The sequence below is a fragment of the Conger conger genome, chromosome 2, assembly GCF_963514075.1.
Source record: "Conger conger chromosome 2, fConCon1.1, whole genome shotgun sequence".
NCBI classification, from domain to species: domain Eukaryota; kingdom Metazoa; phylum Chordata; class Actinopteri; order Anguilliformes; family Congridae; genus Conger; species Conger conger.
This window is the reverse complement of record NC_083761.1, coordinates 39,506,752-39,528,180: the sequence shown is the minus strand read 5'-3', so window position 1 is coordinate 39,528,180 and position 21,429 is coordinate 39,506,752. Positions and strand designations below refer to the sequence as shown.

Genomic DNA, 21,429 nt, shown 5'->3' with positions numbered 1-21,429 from the left:
ACAGCTCGGGGAGTAGTGTGAACGGCACCAGTATGATCCTTAATAATGCTAATAGAGGCTTTACTTTCATTTTCCTTCAACCAAAGTGCTAATAGACGACTAGGTCTTTCAGCGTCGAAATAATATCTTTGTCTTGTTCTATTGAAAATGAATTCAGCCTTTGAGAGAGACACAGCATTATATTCTCCTTTAAGAGAAGCGAGATGTGCGGCTTGATCATCTGTAAAGCTTTGTTTTTGTAAGTCTTCCATTGTTTTTATTTTCTTCTCTAAATCATTAAAACGCTTATTTCGGGCCTTGGAAAGGGTAGAGGAAAATGAAATACAATATCCCCTAATGACACATTTTGTTGTTTCCCACAGAATTTGAGGATTGTCACATTGTGCTCCATTAATAACAAGAAACTCTTCAAGTTCAACTTTAAGGGAAGGCAGAAAGGCAGGGTTTGTCAACAAAGTGTTATTAAATCTCCACCTAGTGGCCTTGGCTGTATCAGCAGACAACTGGAGCTTACACGTGATGGGAGCGTGATCAGACAACAGAATTGGCAAAATTTTAATTGGAGCCATGGAGGGAATGAGGAATGGACTGGCAAACATAAAATCAATCCTAGAGTAAGATTTGTGTCTGTTTGAATAGAATGTGTAATTTTCTATCAGCCAGGATTAGCACTCCTCTTGTTTTATTTTGGGCACAAGAGTGCGCTACAACTTTATAGTGCTTATTCTGAAAACGTCTAACGTCGCATTCTTTAAGATGGGACTCCTGCAATAGAGCTATAGAAATATTTTTACGGCGGAGGAATTCCAAAATCCGCGTTCTCTTTATGGCAGAGTTAAGCCCATTTACATTCCAGCACAAAACATTGATATCAGCTGCCATCATAACTGCTTAGCATCATTATCAATACTGTGAAAATCCAATCTGTCGAAAAACTCGTCTGTTGGGAGGGGTAGGGAGACAAAAAAATAGAAAACAAAACTATATACAAAAAAAAAAAAAAATGCGAACCGCGCAGGTAAACTACAGGCTTGCAGAAACATAAACACTTTATGAGACGTGACACAATCTATTGCAATGCTGTAGTCCTCAAATCGGCTCACATCACCTGTTATATCAGTAAGTCTATATCGAACTTGAAAAGTCATAATGGCCCATTAAAAGGTAAAGTAGCCTAGACCTAGGGCTAAGAAACAGCGTCTACCATAAGAAAAGGCTATCCTAAATAAAACCATGGCCTCATAAATGAGAGGAAAATAACTCACACAACCACAAGGAGAGATAAGGACGGGCAAAAACATGTGAGTATCGGATGGGTCGCTCCGCACGGCCCAGGCACAGAACAGCGTGACCGCCGCGGTGTGTTCAAGGACCGGATGGGATCTTCTACTTCAAACCATTAAACCATAACCATTTAAATCATTTACGGGCAAAAGGCCCTCCCACCAGTAGTGTCATGGCCCGTCAGGTCATTTCCACCGCGCAATCATCCTCGATCTGATGGACCACCGCAACGGCGACGTTGGAGACCCCTGTGCCGGGCGGCGAGGGGTGCGAAAATCGGGCGGCTCCTCCCTCCATCTCCCTCGTCAAGTCACGTCGCACGGCCCCGGAGTAGGACTCAGGTCGCTGTGACTGCTGTGGAGGTTTCAGGGACCGGATGAAATCTTCTGCATTTTGCGGGCAGTCGAAGGACAGTTTCTTGCCGCCGTGTTCCATCTTGAGTGTTGCGGGGTAGATCAGAAAAGGCTGCAGACCCATGGCCTGAGCATCCTTGATAGCTGGGTTGAACCCCTTCCTGCTGGCTGTGGTCATGGCGCTGTAGTCTAGGAAGAACAGCAGTGTAGCTTGGTTGTGCTTCACAGGTGCCTTCCTAGCTTCTCTCAGGATGGCGTTCCTATCTTGCCATCTCAGTAGGCGGAAGATGAGGGTGCGAGGTTTGGCGTTGTTTTGTTCACGGCTGTTGTATATGCGATGTGCACGGTCGATTTCTATGGCTTGGCCTGCCAAAGAGGGAATCCATTTGGCTAAATTAGCTTTGAGATAGCCGGCTACATCTGAGCCCTCCGACGACTCCGGCAAGCCAACCAAACGCACATTGTTTCTCCGAGACCGATCCTCCATGTCAGCAGTCTTCTTTGTCAGCTGTTCTACTTGCTTTTGAAGTACGGCGATGCTTTCTCTGTCCTCGCGCACAGCCAGCTGAATAGTATCAACACGGCTTCGGTACTTCTGGGCTAGCTCGGCTTGGTGTTCAATATCCGCCCTCAAACCACGAACACACTCATTCATCGCCTCAATATCAACTTTAAGTGAGCGAAGTTGAGGAGTTAAGATAGAATTAACGGCGTCTTTGACTGCGGAGGTAACATCCAGGGCACGTTGTTGTTCCTGCAGAGCTAGCCTGATGCCGTTAGCAATGGCGGCGTCAAGGTCCGCTCTTGAAACGGAGGAATCCTTAAATTTCTTCTTGTTCTTGTTTCAACCTCTCTTTTCCGGCTGCCCTTGATGGGGGTAGTGTTCATGGTTAATTTGGTATATAGTAGTCGATAAGGTAGTAAGTATTTTTGAAGTTAGAAGGTAATGAGAGTAGAGACGAAAGACTACGTGTGCATCGTCAACGAGTGGTCACGTCACCCCAGAAATACAGAACGTATCTTTATTAAATCAATGATAAATGCCGTTTGGTTTATGAAATTTCGGTTTACGAACATTACATTACATTATCGGCATTTGGCAGACGCTCTTATCCAAAGTGCATACCCATAACCAGGGATAAGTTCGCTGAAAGACCCTAGAGGGAAGTACAATTTCAACTGCTACCTGTACAACGAAGAGAAGGACGAGGGCCTTTTTTTTTTTTTTTTTGAGAACAAAGAAACAAACAAACAGAGCAAAAGTGACCAAAGTTATCTATCCAAACACTGCTTACCTAGCCAACTAAAAATACCGATACACAAAGCAAGTCACAGAGACAACAATTAAGGTTCACAGGGAGGTAGGGAGGGATGGGGAGAGGTGCTGCTTGAAGAGGTGTGTCTTCAGCTTGCGCTTGAAGGTGGGGAGAGATTCTACAGTTCTGACCTCAACGGGGAGTTCGTTCCACCACCGTGGAGCCAGAACAGACAGTAGTCGTGAGCGTGATGTGGAGGTTCGGAGAGGGGGAGGTGCCAAGCGGCCTGTGGAGGCTGAACGAAGAGGTCTGGCAGGGGTGTAGGGTCTGATGATTGTTTGTAGATAACCTGGGGAAGACCCTTTAACTGCTTGGAAGGCTAGCACCAATGTTTTGAATTTGATGCGAGCCATGACAGGCAGCCAGTGGAGGGAAGTAAGCAGGGGGGTGACATGTGAGTATTTGGGAAGGTTGAAGACCAGACGAGCTGCTGCATTCTGGATGAGTTGGAGGGGTCTGATGGCAGACGCTGGGAGGCCAGCCAAGAGGGAATTGCAGTAGTCCAGGCGGGACAGAACCATCGCTTGGACCAGGAGCTGGGTCGAGTAGGGGGTGAGAAAGGGGCGGATTCTCCGTATGTTGTATAGGAAGAACCTGCATGACCGGGTCACCGCCACAATGTTCTCGGAGAGGGACAGTCTGCTGTCCATCACCACGCCGAGGTTCCTTGCACTGGGTGACGGCGTGAGTGTGGTATCCCCGAGGGAAATGGAGAGATCCAGATGGGGAGAGGTTTTAGCAGGGATGAATATCATTTCAGTCTTGCCTGGGTTGAGCTTTAGATGGTGGTTGTCCATCCAGCTCTGGATGTCCCTCAGGCAAGCAGAGATACGGGCTGAAACCTGCGTATCAGACGGCGGGAACGAGACAAAGAGTTGGGTATCATCCGCGTGGTAGGATAGCCCATGTGCAGTGATCACAGGGCCAAGGGAGCGAGTGTAAAGAGAAAAAAGAAGCGGGCCTAGGACTGAGCCCTGGGGAACTCCTGTGGCGAGGGGCCGAGGTGTCGATACCGAACCAGCCCAGGCAACCTGGAAGGAGCGACCAGAGAGGTAGGACTCAATCCAGTCCAGGGCTGTGCCACAGATGCCCGTTGCTGACAGGGCAGACAGGAGGATGGAGTGATCCACAGTGTCGAAGGCAGCAGAGAGATCTAGAAGAATGAGGACAGAGGAGAGGGAGGCTGCTCGTGCGGCATGGAGTGACTCACTGACGGAGAGGAGCGCAGTCTCTGTCGAGTGGCCCGATCTGAAGCCAGACTGATGGGGGTCTAGCAGGTTGTTGTTAGAAAAGAAAGAAGAAAGTTGAGTAGAAGCGGCTCGTTCTATAGTTTTAGAAAGGAAAGGAAGAAGAGATACCGGGCGGTAGTTCTGGATGATGGAGGGATCCAGAGTAGGCTTTTTTAGCAGCGGAGTGATGTGGGCCCTCTTGGAGGATGCCGGAAAACAGCCGGAAGACAGGGAGGAGTTGACAAGGGAGGTGACAAATGGGAGAATGTCAGGTGTGATAGTTTGGAGAAGAGAAGAGGGGATAGGGTCAAGGGCACAGGTTGTAGGGCAGTGGCAGAGCAGGAGTTGAGAAACATCAGAGTCTGTAAGGGGGGAGAAAGTGGAAAAGGAAGGGATGGGCCTAGAGGGGGGGGGGGGAAGGGCACAGTGAGGGGGGCGGTGGTTGTAAAGGATCTACGGATGACTGTGACCTTCTCATCAAAGAAATCAGCAAAGTCATCAGCAGCAAAGGAGGACTGAGGAGGAGGAGGCGGTGCATTGAGGAGAGAGGAGAAAATAGAGAAAAGTTTCCGGGGGTTGGAACCAGAGTTCTGAATTTGTGTTTGAAAGTATTTTGCTTTGGCGGCAGTGACAGCGGAAGAGAATGCCGCCAGGAGAGACTGGTAAGTCGTGAGGTCTGAAGCGTCTCTGGATTTCCCCCACTTCCTCTCCGCTGCACAGAGGCTGGCCCTGGAGGTACGGAGGGTGTCAGATATCCAAGTACTGGGAGGGGATGTGCGAGGTGGCTTTGAGACAGGCGGACAGAGAGAGTCAAAGGCGGAGGAGAGAGATGAAAGGAGGGTGGCAGATGCAGAGTTAGTGGGGAGTTTGAAGAAGGATTCAAGAGGGGGGAGTGAGGCGATGACGGTGCTGGCGAAGGAAGAGGGTAAGAGGGAGCAGAGGTTACGGCGGGCTGAGGAAGTATGGGTGGGAGGAGGGGGAGGAGGATGGGGAGGAAGAGGGAGGGAGAATGAGATGAAGTGGTGATCAGATGTGTGCAGAGGGGTAACCGTGAAATCGGAGCATGAGCAGTTCCTCACAAAGACAAGGTCCAGGACATTGCCCGCCTTGTGGGTTGGAGGAGAGTGTTGCAGGGAGAGGCCGAAGGAGTGGATTAGCGGTAGGAAGGCAGCAGCCTGGGAGGCTTCTGGGTGGATGTTGAAGTCTCCAAGGAGAATCAGTGGGGTGCCATCCTCAGGGAAGGAGCTGAGAAGGGTGTCTAGCTCATCAAGGAAGTTTCCCAGGGGCCCTGGAGGACGGTAGATAACTGCAATGAAAAGGTTAGTAGGGTAGGATACTACAACAAAATGGAATTCAAAAGTGGATATGGACAGGTCAGAGAGGGGGAGAACAGAGAATTTCCACGAGGGGGAAATGAAGACCAGTACCACCGCCACGGCCGGAAGGCCGGGGAGTGTGCGAGAAGGAGAAGGAGGATGAGAGGGCAGCGGAAGTGGCGGTGTTGTCAGGTGTGATCCAGGTCTCCGTGAGGGCAAGGAATTGTAGGGACTGGAGGGAGGCATACGCAGGGATGAAGTCAGCCTTCCGAGTGGCAGACTGGCAGTTCCATAGTCCCCCTGTGACAGCAAAGTCCTCACAAGGGGTCAGCGGGGGGTAGCTGAGGTTCGAGGGGTTCCGACGCCATGGAGGCCCACATCGCAGGGGGGGTCTTCGAGGGAGAGAGCAGACTGGGATGGGGTGAAACATAACATCACAAACTGGGACGGACACGCCTATTTAAATGGCCTACAATTGCTCACAAGCAATATGAAATCAAAGCTGATAAATTCCACAGCTATTTAAGCTATTTAAGATAAATGTTCAATCACTCTATAGGTATGCAACCAGTAGAAGTGATTAACAGGTAACACAAACAACTGGCTCAAGCCCTAACCCTTGCTGTTCAAATGAGCAATTTAAAAATCAACGTTACCGCAGCGATACTAAACACCTGGTCAGAATGATGCACTTACTGACTAATGACAACTTTCGCGAGTCTAATATACGCTAGCGTCGCTCTGACACGCCTATTTAAATGGCCTACAATTGCTCACAAGCAATATGAAATCAAAGCTAATCTACTGATAAATTCCACAGCTATTTAAGCTATTTCAGACAAATGTTCAATCACTCTATAGGTATGCAACCAGTAGAAGTGATTAACAGGTAACAGACAAACAACTGGCTCAAGCCCTAACCCTTGCTGTTCAAATGAGCAATTTAAAAATCAACCTTACCGCGTCTAGAGGAAAGTCCGCAGCGATACTAAACACCTGGTCAGAATGATGCACTTACTGAACAGTTTCTCAAGAACGTAACCCCTTTGTAAATCGAGGTATACCTGAACATCAAAACTTATTGTGGAATGGTCACTTGCCCCAAGTGGTTCCATTACCTCTATCCTTCAAATTCTGTCAGAATCGTTACATATTACCAGATCTAAAATTGATTGCTCTCTTGTCGGCTGACTGACATTCTGTGTCAAAATAGGGTCATTTATAACATCCAAAAATTCTTCCTTGCTTTTTCCCTGTCCGGTCACCAAATTCCAGTTAATATTTGGGTAATTGAAGTCTCCCATCATAATAGTCTTGCCTCCTCAGCAAGCTTGTTTTATATTTTTAAAGAGCATTATATTTACACTACTATCTGAAGCTCCAATGTTAAGACCCTCATCCTCCTCCCCAATAAGCTAAATACAAATATCCTGACTAGGTATGTGTTGGTCAATTTCTGGAATCTCTTGCACACTAAGGTTTCCTCTTTCATAAACACCCCCCACCTCTCTAACTGGATCTGTCCTTCCTAAGTGTATACCCCTCTATATTATATTCATCCCCATCTTCATCCTCAAGCCATGTCTCTGTAACCCCTACAATGTCAACCCATACATTACATTTACATTTATGCAGTTCAATTAAATGGCAGACAGAATCACTCCCCAAGGTTAAAGGCTAAATAGCCTGACAGTCAAGATTCCCAGTCCACCGCCGAAAAGTTCATCCAAAAAACAAAAACCAAAAAGATGAAATAGTCCACAATACGAAGGGCAAAAAGAAAAAGGTTAGATCTCACCCCTCTGTGGTTTGGAACTCCATCATTTCAGTTCTTATAATCCAGTAATCCAAAGAAAAAGAAAAGTCTTTTAAATCCAATGGGCCTTTGTCTTTCCTTTTCCCAATGGTCCAATCAGTCCAACAAAGCAATCCTTTTCCTTGTTTTGTAAAGTGATCCCAAACAGTCCTAACTAGGCCCTAGCCCACAACCATTCTCTCCACTCCACCAAACATTTTTTCCTTTGTTCCCCTTAGCACCTCCCCTTCCTGTCTCCAGCACACCCACTTCCTGACTCCTAGTGGTGAGAAAAAGTATAGCTATAAAGAGATAGGGAAGAGTTTACAGGCCCTGCTAACTGATGGGACCCTATTCCTTAACAGGGTTACAATGCTTCCCTTGGGACAAGTTATTCGCAAACATGGCAATAACTTCCATTGCTATGCTGATGACATACAGTTGTATCAGTCAAACCTGAGGAAGTTGTCCAGCTGTCAAAAATGGAAGCGTGTCTTTAAGACATAAAGAAATGGATGAATCATAACTTTATTTTGCAAAACTTTATCACTGGAGGAATATCTCCAAAATTCGGAAGATACTGCCTCTAAATGATGCGGAAAAGCTACCTCAAGTTTAGATTACTGCAATGCTCTTTTGTCTGGATATGCAAATTCCTCTTTGAAAGGGCTCCAGCTAATTCAAAATGCAGCAGCTCATATTCTTACTAGAACAGGGAGATTTGAGCACATCAGCCCAGTGTTAGCTTCACTTCACTGGCTGCCTGTTAAATTCCGAATAGATAACAAAATACTACTTCTGACTTTTAAAGTCTTACATGGGCTTGCCCCTCTGTATTTAAACAATTTACTTAATCCTTATACTCCCTCACGAATACTCCGTTCACAGGGTGCAGGCCTCCTTGTTATTCCTAGAATAACTAAAAGTTCCATTGGTGGCAGAGCCATTTCCTATCACGCTCCTTTCCAGTAGAACAAATTGCCTGCTCATGTTCAGAGTGCGGACACTATCACCTTATTTAAAGCTGGGCTAAAAACTTATATCTTTAGTCTGTCCTATAGTTGAGGGGCAGGAGTGGGTGGCTGGCATAAGCAGTAGAGTCTCTTGTGGACTTGGCGGTCAGTGCTGTCAGTGCTGTCAGTGGATCATTGTAAGTAGTGCTGTGTTAAGCATAACCAGTCATGGTCTGGTGGTGACTGTCTCAAGCCTGCCCTCATGGCTGTGGTGGCCACTGCCTGTGTTTCCCTTAGCTATGCTGCTATAGCCTTATTCTATGGGGTTCTCCTTATGGCACGCAGGCACCTCTCTCTCTCCTGCTGTGATTGACCAATTACCATCTGGACCCCCTAACAATGTTACTTTCCTCTTCTCCCCACTCTGGGCACCTGCCTGGAGCTCCAGCCCAAGACCAGCCGTACAACTCCCTCCTGCCACTGCTGATTCAGCTGTAGCACCAAGCCTGTCCCCTTGCCTGACAGTGCTACCCATTGGTGTTCCTGCCATCCCTCTACTTCAACTTTATAATTGGACATTTATGGACAGTTCGTCATTTACAGGATAATTCCCACACCTGTAGCTTTTCAGAGGTAATCAAATGGCTGAAATCCCTTTTCTTGGCCTTCTTTTCAGCGTTTGCCATTGTCGTCTTCGTGAAATGCATATTCATTAGGGGCGTTTCACTGCCTATTTATAGGCAACTGTGGGCGGGAAGCCGGCAAAGCTGCGCCACATTTAGAGTTGATTGTGATTTATAAAGGAAAATTGGCGTGGGACGTGCGTATGCACTGTTTTATAAATCAGACTATTGTTTTGCGTACGCACGTCCTAGGTTTCATGCTTACGCAACCTTTTGACGTGAATCCTAAGCACAGTTTTATAAATGAGGCCCCTGGTGTCGTCTAGGGTAGGCCGGAGAGTCTTAAGGCCCTTCCACACCGAACAGGATTCGGATTGCGATTGCGGTCCACACCAGGTGCGGTGCGATTTTTTTATATTTTGCGTTCTACTTCGCGCTGCTTTCGCGCTGTGACTGTCAGTCGTGAGAGTGTCATTAGTAAAGATGTCGTCAAGTGATGAAGATCTCATAGTGATTGATATGTTCGTGAATAACAAAAAAAGAAAGTATTGGGTTCACCCCATCCAAGTTGATGACACTAACTACTGATGCTAACTACTGATGCCTGTATGTATGCCTGTGTACTACAATTGCTGAAACATAGCTAGCTTGGTAGCCTCTAGGCTACTTCTGACCATAGACAGTCTGACACTACCTCAGCAGGCGATTGGCTAATATTCACTATGTTTACACGTTGTTTGGCAACCATTACCACTTTTCCGGAGTTGTCGAGCTATCCCAGCCCATATATTGTCCTTCAGCTTGGTGTCGATATAATCTTGCCGACTTTTGTCGTATAAAGGCCGGGTATTGGCTGACGAGGTTTATTAATTTCTCACCCATTTTTGCGGGGTTTTTTCCTCCTCTGCTTTGTGTTCTATTATGTCATAGTAGAACACAATTAAATTCGTATCTGATTGGTCAGGCACATTTTTCCGCATGCAAAATTTCGCATGAAAAAGGACCGATCCGATATTTTTTTCCGCACAGCAAATTTTGCCATTTGGTGTGCACAGACTCATTAGAACACATGTGTTTGTTAATCTGCGAAATTCCATGCGGAATTCCGCTTTGGTGTGGAAGGGCCTTTAGACAGTCCTAGATGGCACAAAGTATGGTTCCGGCGCAATAGAAGTTTTAGTGCAACAGATTTATTTACAGCGCTCCGTGAAAAATATATATACAGTGAAAAATATGTATTTATAATGAGAAATACTAACAAACCAAATGACTACACACAAACACAAAAGATACTTTCCAAACAATGGCACCGCTACAATCTGGCTCTTAACTCACAAACAAAACTCTCTCTACCACAAAAGAAGGTTGGGGCTCCTTAGAAAGGCTTAGCCCCTCCGACAGGAACAAACTGATGGTACTATTTCCAATCCTCACTCTACATAGGTGATTGCAGCTTACGTTTATGTCTGCACAGCTACCGTTCAATAAACTAAAATGACTTGTTACATCATTGGACTTTTTTCTCTTATTGCAATCTCGCAGCAAGAACCATGAGTTGTGCAGTTAATTGTATATGAGTTGTACATTTAGTGTACATTTAGTCCTTATCGAGCAATATCAAGAAGGGTTTCCATACTTTCAGAAAGTACTTTTGTGACTTCTCTTTGTTAAAATGAATTTTAGCAATGGAAAGCATCTCATTGAGCCATCTCTTGAGACATGGGGGCAGGGGGGACTTCCAGTTTAATAGTATTATTATTTTTGGCTGCAACCATGCCCGCCTTGTGAATCTGCTTTTGGTGGGAGGGAAAGGACATTGTACTATCACAGCAGCCAATAATTGCCAGTTTTCAATCTGGAGGAATGTTCATTTCCAATTGTTTGGAGATCCAATTGAATACGTCACTCCAGAAGTTATCTAATACTGGACAGTGCCAGAAAAGGTGTGAGAGTGATCCTTCTGCAGTACTGCATCTATCACACATGGGAGAGATTGATTCATATATCCTATTCAGTTTAGTTTTGGAGTAATGCAATCAGTGCAAGACTTTAAATAGATTTAGCCTATATTTAGAGTTGATAGAGCAGCTCTGTATACTGGCCAGACCCTCCTCCCATACTTCCTCTGTTAAAGAGATGCCCAATTCCGCAGCCCAGGCCTCCCTGATATGACTGGTATCCGCTGGCACCATAAAGGTGATAACAAATTGGGAGATTAGATGTTTCGACTTTGGTTCTGAGAGAAGCAAATCATAGAATGTGTGGCACTTGGGCTTAGTTATCAAGTAAGTGATGCACTCCTGTATAAACTGCCTGAAGGTAATGGTAGACGTGCAATTGGGGAAGGTGGTGTTTAGTTTGGAGTTGGCAAATTTATTGTCTATGTAAAAATCAAAAAAGTCCCTTTTTTTATTTGATGTAATATCTTCAGGGAGTGCCTAATATTGAAATATTTGATGGAATTCACAGCTGAAGCCATCAAGGCCTGCTGTTTTTCCTGCGGGGAAAACATGAATAGCATTTAGAAGGTCCGACTCAGAAATTGAGGTGTCAATATCATCTCTCAAGTCACTGTCTAGTTGAGGGATATTCAGATTAGCAAAGAAGTTTGAAAAATCTGCTTCATTAGCATTAATTTTACTAGTGTATAGTTCCTTGTAGAAGTCTCTGAGACAGGTGTTTATTTCTCTTGGATTGGTGACAACTTTGCCAGATTTAGATTTAATCTAAATCTAAGCACGGTTGGCCTGTTTTAACTTTAGTAGGAGGCTACTGACACTTTTGCTAAGGATAGTATTATATTGATATTTTAGTTTTACAATCTTGTTGTAGTCGGATTGTAGAAGAGAGGATCTATAAGTCTCTTCTGCTACTGGAAGCATTTTTTCGATGTCTGTTAAGTTCTCTTTTTTAAATGATTTGAATGAGATGGTATGTCTGCATATCACAACCTTAAAAGCCTCCCAGAGAGTGGAATCAGGGACCTCCCCATTATCATTAGTGGCAAAAAAAACTCATCAATATGTGTATTCATAAGGTCAATGAAGGAATGGTCTTCAAGGAGGAGAGGTTTGAAGCACCAACTATGTTTTTGTTTAAGCAGGATATTTTCAAATTCAAGTGAAGTTGGGCTATGATATATTATAATGTTATGATAGGTAGAATTAGTAATGTTGGATAACAATTCAGAAGATATCAAGAAGTAGTCAATTCTAGTGTAAGTGTGAGTAGACATCTGTAGAATGTTGTAGATGCCAGATATCCACCATGTTCCATGTTTTGATTAAATCATTCAGAGTTTGCGCTGTAGATAGTGTAGGGGGTGTTTTTGTTGAGATTCTGTCTAAAATAACAATTAAAGTCACTGCTTATAATAACATTGGGGCTGCAAGCTGATATCCAAAGCTTTACGAAATAAATCAGGGTCATCAACATTAGGGCCATAAATATTAAGCACTGTTACAGGAAGGGAGTTTATGTGACCTGTAATCATTAGATATCTGCCATATAGATCTGCAATCATAGATTCAAGACAAAACGGGATTCTTTGTGAAACAATAGCAACACCTCTGGCCTTGCAACTAAAAGGTGCCTGATAAACTTGTGAAATCCAGTTTGCCCTCAACCTACACTGTTAATTTGCACTGACATGCATTTCTTGGAGAAAAATGACATCTGATTTAAATGATTTAAGATATGAGAAAATGCACCCCCTTTTAGATGCATGGCCAAGACCTTTTACATTCCACGAGACCCATGTTAGGTTGTTATTGGTGCTGCTATTTGCAGTGTTGTCAGGTACTGACATTATCCCTGAGAAAATGACAGTTTGGTCACCCCCCACAATAACACAGAGTAAAGAAAAACATAGAACATAAAAAAACACATTTACACATATTCCCTACCCACCCCCCAAGTGCCTCCCCAAATGCACAAAAAAAGCCCTCTATCCTCAGGACTGTGAAAAGGTGGCCCATTACCCCCATCCTCTCCCTTTCAAGTAACCTTTATCTACATAATTCGTAGAGTGGCAACACCCCCCCTCCCCCCATGACCACCACAAGGCTCGCCTGGGAGACACCACTCAAAAGTAGGGACCCCTGGTAGGCCAGAGACAGAAGAAGAGCCTCTCTAAATAGTAACTGTTTCAACAAAAATAGTAATTGTTCAGTATCTGACTTAACAGTTAACTGTTGCACAAGATCAACACAATAATGCCTTCAGAGCAACTGGATTCACAGGTATTAACTTGAGAGCAGCTATAGAACTAAACATAGATACAGGCAATATATGGAGATCTCAGCGTAGGACCAGCAGTCTAGATGTAAACAAACAGATTCTGTGAGACAAACCTAGTAATGTTAGCTATATCAGCGTAAATAATAATCCTTTAAAGAATTCCAAGTGAGAGCTATAATGTTCTAGACATAGGCAAAACTGAAAGACAAGATTCCATCATATAAGCAACAGACTGGATTTACTGTTCTCTACTGAAGCCACAAACTTATCCGCCTCGGAAGAAACATGGAATATCTGCGGTTCAGAGTTGTGGATCAGCTTGATGGAGGCCGGATGGAGCAGGAATGCATCCATTCCCAGGCGACGAGCCCGGTCCATAATTGAGTAACACGGTCGTCTGTGTCTTGAAGTGTAATCTGCAGTGAATCGGATGTCTTCACCAGCAGCCATCGAAAGTGTATTTCTTGCTTCTTTATGGATGCGGTCTCTGTCTGTGAAGTGAAGATGTTAACCGTCAGGTAAGCTAGCGCATTGCCGCCTTCTACTCCCTCTTTAAGGTTGATTACACGTAGGTTGTCCCCTTCTGGACCTGTCTTCCATGTCAGCCAGTTTGGACTCGGCCTGGGCTAGTGCTTTGGCGTGTTGAGCAGCTGTGTGCTCCGCTTTCCTCAAGCGCTCCTGTAGTTTTGAGGCGACCTTGTTCTGGGCCTTGATTTCTTCGTCGTGTTTCGCCAGGGTTATTTGCCTAGCTCCTAGCTGGGTCTCCAGGCGGTCAAATCTTTTGTTAGCGTTCTTTTCCAAGCAGTCAAATCTTCTCATTAGAGTTATTTTCGGCCTGACTGAAATGTTTTTCAAGCATGGCTTCAATGGAGGCTATTGTGAGCTCAGTGTCCTCCGGCAGCTCTTTCTTACCACGACATCCTGTGGCCATTTCAGTTTTCAAACCGTTAAACAAAGTAATAAGCTTGCCAAATACTAAGTTTCAGTTTATTTTGTGAAATAAAAATGAGCAAGTCTGCATTAAACAATTTAGGGAGAGGAGCTGAATTTACCTACTCCGCCATCTTGTGTGTGTTATTTTTATGCGTGTGTTATTTTAAATGAGCGATTTAACTGTTAGGGTGCCAATGTTGACTGGATTTGTAGTGTGTATTGGGAAACCTGAGCTAGCAGCTGAGTGTGCACCCCCGAGTTTAGCACACTGGAAACAGTGGTACGAATTGCGGAATGAAAATGAAACAAACACAAACACGGTATGATAATGGCGGATTCTTCTTAGTGAACGATATATTAAATCAGGAGGAAATGTAATGTACATTATGTACACATAGGGTTGCCACCTGTCCTGGATTCTCTGGGACTGTCCCGGATTTTTGTTATTTGTCCTGGAAAAAATAATGAAACGAAATGTCCCAGAAAAGTATTTTCGAGTGTTGCATACATCAGTATTGCCCAAGACAGCATATCCAGTGTTTGTTCCTATATGTAATGTAACAAATGGTGCAGAGGCGTTATTAACCTTCAATTAACAAATTACACTCTTTATTTTTGTACTGAAAGAGGAATTGGCACCAAGTACAAGGTAGTTGCCCACCACATTCCTTCAGGCTCACACACCCTCGAGAGCGATTGACAGTCTGGCTTACTCAGTTTGCCAGCTTCATATGTGTCCAGGATTTTTACAGGACTGAGGTGGCAACCCTATGTACACATGATATGTTGCTGTTTCATTTCAGCACACTAGGTGGTGTGCCACTGTTATACACTCTGAGCACCATATTAGTATTTATTAGACTTATTTTTTAGACTTCTACTGCTGTAGCCTATCCACTTACAGTAATGATGTGTTCAGAGATGCTGTTCTGCATACCACTGTTGTAATGTGTGGTTATTTGCATTACTGTCACCTTCCTGTCAGCTTTCACCAGCCTGGCCATTCTCCTCTGACATCTCTCATTAACAAGGCGTTTCTGTCTGCTGCTCACTGGATTCTTTTTTTTTCACCATTCTTCGCAAACTCTAGAGACTATTGTGAATGAAAATCCCAGGAGATAAGCAGTTTCTGATACTCAAACCACCCTGGCTGCCACCAGCAATCATTCCACACATCCACAACCAGTCTCTGCGTTCAAGGGTGGAGTTTGGGCACTTTGGTTACCTTCTTGGTAACACAGGCTAGAGATTCAAGCCAAACAGGTCCAGTTTTGACCCATATCTAGGAAACGGCTACAATTAAAAAAATTCATATAATTTAAGCCAAATAATCAAAATAAACTCAAGTCAAAAAAGCATGACAGTGCTCCTTTAAACCTCCCACCTAAAGCTCATGCATTCATTATGCAGCTCTTTGACACTCCCAGACCTATTGTCCTGCCCCCAACAACTCAGACCTCTTCACAGCAATGGCCAATGGGTCAGTTCTAGGTGAGAATCTGTGGCAAAAACTCCCAAAACATTAAAGACAAATTTCTCGAAACCACTTCTGGAAGCCTTATTAGTTAGGTATAATAGGCTAGGTATAATCTTGGCAAAAGGCCGTAGCTACTATGTCCCTGTATACTAGCTAATGTTACCAGGTTGACTAACGATAACTTCATTTTCTTTTCTCCAAGATGAGTTTGCACCGCGATCTTGCAAAATAAAGCAGGCAGACTGAGCGGACAGACAGGTCACACTTCAGAGCGGCACTGCAGAGAAGGGTGAGGATTGGGGTGGAACACCCACTGTTCCACCCCAATCCAAAAAGTGATGATTTTAAATAGCATGTTTTTATGAACACGATTTGCTGACCATAAAATCATCATCATACATTTTTGTAGCTATTAATAATGATAATAATCTTCATTGTACATCACTCTGGATAAGAGTGTCTGCCAACTGCTTTGTAATTTAATTAATCATTCTGTAGGATAGGCAGCACCATTGCCATATTGTTTGGCAATATCCATTCTAATGAAAAAGTTGCCTTCACCTACCTGATCCATCAGGTGTGCTGCGTACAAAGGTGGGCAGCATCTTGACAGTGGCTGTATCATGGGTCTTCTTCCCCAGGCCATTCTCAATCTCAGTCCTCATCCTCTTTTTGACCTGCAGCAGCTGGTCTTTGCTGAGCCGGAACTCAGCCATGGTCTCAACAATCTGTCGACTCTGATCAGCCAGCCGGTAGGCCACTGCTGTCACCATGGCAGCACCCTTGCCACTCCCACTCTCCGACAGTAGGAAGCGCACATCAGACTCAGGCACCAAGCGCCTCACTGTCTTGTGGAGACGCCGTGCATACCTAAGGCATGAGGGAAGTCAGACTCTTTTAACAACAGGTTTAGCTGGAGTTTAATTCCCAGAATTTAACCACTGACCTACAATTGATACCCTGATTAAAATCTGTGAAATAAAAGCCATTTAGAACCATGCTTTGAGGGTGTGCGGAAAGCTAAGAGGATTCATTTCTCAATGGCACTCTCTGATTGGCTCTACGATGTTGTCCGTCAAAGTTATAGATCGATGCAGCTTTGCTTTGCATTGGTAGATTTAACTCCACCCCCATTTACATGTCTAAAGGACTGGCTTGCTTTACTAGAAAAAAGGCAATAGTGTAGTTGCCATATTAGCTTTTAAATGCATTTTACAGATCAAAAATGCGTTAAGAAATTATGGTTTTATTAACGTTTGATTAGGAGAACAACGCTGCAATAAACCTGCTGTATTCAGATAGAAAATGGACAAATCGATATAATATTATCATACAAGTGTACTTGAACACTTATATCGGTTTCATACCTGAAAGCAGAATAAAACAATTTGACCTTTAACCCCAACTGCAATTAAGTAGTGTATAGCAACATTATGTTATGTGTCGAAAGTAACATAATGATACAATATGCTCACAATATATTTACCTAAACATATACTCAGTGAGCACTTTATTAGGTATTTATTAGACATATTTTTTACTTATCGGTCTTCTGCTGCTGTAGCCTGTCCACTTAGAGGTTTGATGCATTGTGTGTTTAGAGATGCTCTTCTGCATACCACTGTTGTAATGTGTGGTTATTACTTTCACCTTTCTGTCAGCTTTGACCAGTCTGGCCCTTCTCCGCTGACCTCTCCCATTAACAATGTGTCTCTGCCTGCAGAACTGCTGCACACTATGTTCTTTTGCATAATTTTCTGGAAACTCTAGGGACTGTTGTGTGTGAAAATCAGCAGTTCCTGAGATACTCAAACCACCAACAATGATTCCACAGTCAAAGTCACTTAGACTTTAAACAGTTGAATGTCATTTCTGCATGCTTTTATGCATTTAGTTGCTGCCACATGATTATATTTTGCATGGTGTACAGGTGTACCTCACTGTAGAAGGATACCAAATATTGACACCTAGAAATTAAGGACATACACATGATAGCACTGTGTAAGGGCAATTGTCTTAATTGACAATGTGTGTTAACATAAAGACAATAAATAACCTTTTAGTGATAATTACTATTACTTATTACTATTAGACCACTTTCTGTCTTAAGTGCTTACTAGGAGTCCTTCTCTGCCTCTCTCCCAGCAGACAGACAGCCTTTGACCTTAATGTCTCTGCTTCTCAGCTAGCACATTCTGGTCTTACAGCAAGGTCAACAAGGGGTATTCAGAAGACAAAATACTGATAAATGTTTGTGGCCAGCTTCATGTCTTTCAGGAAAAGTGTGTATAAGAGTCTTACTATGTCTGATTCAAATCAGAAAGCCAGTAAGCTTTCTCACTCTCTGTTATTTCTTTGCAAATAAATACGAAAGTTAAACTATATATAGCTATCGTTGTTATCGTATATATAGCTAAGTATAGCTATCGTTTTTTTTACTAGGATCTATTTCATCAGACGATGCTTACCTGTGAAATGTTAAAAAGGGCATTTTTCTTTAAAAACTGGCAGTTGGGTATTTCTGCCTAAGAGTGCTCTGTCCCCTTAGTAGCAACTTACCCTATTGATTTTGTTCCAAGCAGTGAAGGCTACTGCTTTTTTAATGATTTTTATTATTACTAGGGGTCGAAGCAGCAAAGCTAAATATTTGCGCACACAACTCCCTGTCTACCACCCTCCCCCTCATAACTTGCTTCTCCTTGCTCAGCCCTCTGGCAGCAACATATCCAGAAGATTGTAAAAAATAACTCCAATAATTCCAATAATAACATCTAATAAGCTGAAATGTTCATTGAGGTCCTTTGCGGTTTTGTCAAACACCCCAAACACCCAACCCCCATCAACAAGTCAAACATCCCACAATTTGACATGCCATTTGTTATTCAAAGACAGGTCTGCTCCTTAGCATGTTGAATAACAATAAAATATTTTGAGAATGAAAGCATCAGCCATCGGACGCTGAGGGAACAAATCTATTGTAATTAATGACAGCGGCTCCATTGTAACCATCGCATCATGTTCGATGGCAGTGTCAAGGTTAGAGAATCGCCAAGGTTCATTTCTCGATAGTTGACATGCGCATTCATTCCCATATAGTGAATAGATTTGAATGAGAAATGTAGTTCTCCTTGTTATTTCTTATTTAACGCCATACAAATTATAAAGTTGGTGGCTATTCATGTCAGCTACATGACCGTGCACATACTACAGTTGTCATCTTATCAGAGACTGGGGCTAGCTAGCTAAATTACCTGGATACATTAAAAATAAACATATGTTAATAGATAGGTTCTGCTGAAGATCCACTCCAAAGAACTGTCTGATCAGATACTTGGCAAAGATTTTTGTAGATAAAATGCTTCCATGAAATCCAAAACTTTCCAGAGAAGAACAAGGATTAGCATAAAAGCTATGGCCAAAGGCCTGAGTACTCACTGTGGGTGCATCTTATAAAGAGAGCCATCAATTCCCACAGTAGTGCGTAAGCGTGGAACACCTTTGTTGTCCTTCAGTCTTGTGAGAATGCCCCCCAATGTGGCGGCGATAAGGTTAGCAGAACGGAAAGAGACAATGGTGCAGACGTGTTGCACAGCAATGCAGTCTTCCGGAGATGGCTCCACACCCAGGCGGGTCAAGATGTCTTTGGCCTTGGACAATCCTTCCTTGCTCCTGGTCATGAGAGAAACAGATTCAACCTGCTGGCCTTGAAATAAATTAAACAATCCTACCTTTCCCATACAGATCATCCACCTTAGTGTAACTGTAGGTTTGTATTTCCCACCAGGCAATCTAGCTACATAACAAGTTCATAAGCAAGTTAACATACCTACGACTAGCTGCTCTATCAAGAGTTTACTTGGACGAGTGTTAACTAGCTATCTATGTTAGCTTATTTGCTTGTACATTTAGCAGGCTTACACCAGGGCTCGAATTTAAGGGGGCCTGTCCCCTCATAAGACAGGGAAATTTAAGCTTAACCCACAATACCATACTAAGGATGTAATAATAATGGAAATAGATTATTAATTCCTTTTGAGGCACCTAGTAGTGCCGCTTATTTGGCTGTTTATGTTGCACCAGTACTGCATGCGCAGTCACAGTCAGATTTACTAATCATGCGCAGTCACAGTCAGACACAAGGTCAGCATAGTCATGAATGGGTACAGATACAGCCCTCTCTTGTCTCCTCCTCAATTAACATCCATCAATTCAAAGAAGCTTAATTTGTTTCTAATTATTTCTAATAATACCGCAAGTGAGGCAGTAACATAAGTATATGTTAATAACAGATGAATAAAAAGGAACATTTAAGTGATGTTTTTCAAAAATGTCCTTCCCAGAGGACTATCCTAGCACTAAAGTGCCTCCCACAGTTATCAAACCATTCCTATGCCTTTGCCTATATACTGTTTATAAACAGCACCCCCATTTCAGGGTGCCATAATATTTGTGACAAATGGATTCACAGGTGAGTATTCATTGGATTCCTTAGTGCAAATAAGTAAAGTGGTTTTGTGTCTCATTTGGTGGTTTGCTTCTGCGGTAAGAATCTTGCCGGCTGGGAAAAGAATAATTGTGAGTTTCCGACAGCCCGTTGCATTGCATTTCAGCCTGATTTCTCTAACATGCAGAGAAGTCATTCCATAGTGATTTATTGTTTTCACACAATCCACACCAGGTGGAAAATGTGAGGGTATATGGTATATCTTCCACTGCAGCACTTAGCCTCAGCACTGCAGCACTTAGCCTCATTAGCATCTCGTACATAACTTTTAAAGATTTAAATCGATCGTATAGTGAGACTTTTGCTGTTTATGGATGGTGTGACAGAAATTTTCAGTGCCACTGACTGCAATCAAATCCTTTTGTTTTTATCCGTAAAAAAAAAAAGTACTAATTAAAGTACTGTTAAAAAACAAATTGTATGGGTTTGTGCTATTGGCTTATGCTAGCTTCTAGGGGTGATCCGAATACTCGGATGAGTGCCCATTACAATTAATTTACGATACATTTTTTCCGAACAAGAGTGCTGTAAGAGTAATTGGATCATTATCCGTGATGATCGGAGAATTGGTGTATTTTATTATTTTTTATTTTTATTTTAATTGGCTGCAGTAGCTTACATTAGTAACATTCATACTGTTGTGTGCCATTATTATTAAATAGCCGACTTTCCCACTTGAAATTAGACAGTGCAACTGTGCTGATCTGAACGAAGGCAGGGTTCCCATACAACGTGTTGAAATTTTTTTATTTTACAATTAGTTAACCATCATGTATTCAGCATGCAAGGTGCGGGAGACTGATCTGATTTCTGATTTAGAATATCCATCCATCCATCCAATATCAGCTGCTTATCCGGAGTCGGGTCGCGGTGGCAGTAAGCTAAGCTGGGTATTCCAGGCGTCCCTCTCCCCAGCAACGCCTTCCAGCTCCTCCTGGGGGATCCCGAAGCATTCCCAGGCCAGGAGAGATATATAATCTCTCCAGCGGGTTCTGGGTCTACCTCGGGGTCTCCGCCCAGTTGGACGAGCCCGGAAAACCTCCAAAGGGAGGCGCCCGGGAGGCATCCTGATCAAATGCCCGAACCACCTCAATTGGCTCCTTTCGACGCGAAGGAGCAGCGGCTCTACTCCTAAATTGATTTAGAATAGAATTTGTCTATTAACACAAGCAACACTGGCTAGCTGTTTGCCATGTTTGTGGCTCGCAGATCACATCACATTCAGCTCATCTCTTTTATTGGATTAAAGTTTTCTGTCTCATTAAAACCACCATATATACAGTACTGTGCAAAAGTCTTAGGCACCTGTATAACACTCTGTACAGATAAGATTATTTAAAAAATAATTCAATGAAAGGTCCTAAATAAACGTACTATACATTACATTTTAGTAATTTGGCAGAATAG

The 21,429-nt window shown here is 43.5% G+C and overlaps 1 protein-coding gene across 1 annotated transcript in view; it reads right to left on the bottom strand.

Annotated features, from left to right (window-relative positions):
* The window catches only part of LOC133115434 (hexokinase-1), a 129,618-nt gene that overhangs the window by 40,297 nt on the left and 67,892 nt on the right, over nucleotides 1-21,429 (bottom strand). Inside the window, exons 9-10 of the mRNA XM_061225351.1 lie at nucleotides 18,954-19,187; nucleotides 16,084-16,388 (exon numbers count right to left, since the gene is read on the bottom strand). Of these exons, the coding sequence (XP_061081335.1) occupies nucleotides 16,084-16,388; nucleotides 18,954-19,187 (539 nt within the window). The remainder of the gene's footprint in view (nucleotides 1-16,083; nucleotides 16,389-18,953; nucleotides 19,188-21,429) is intronic.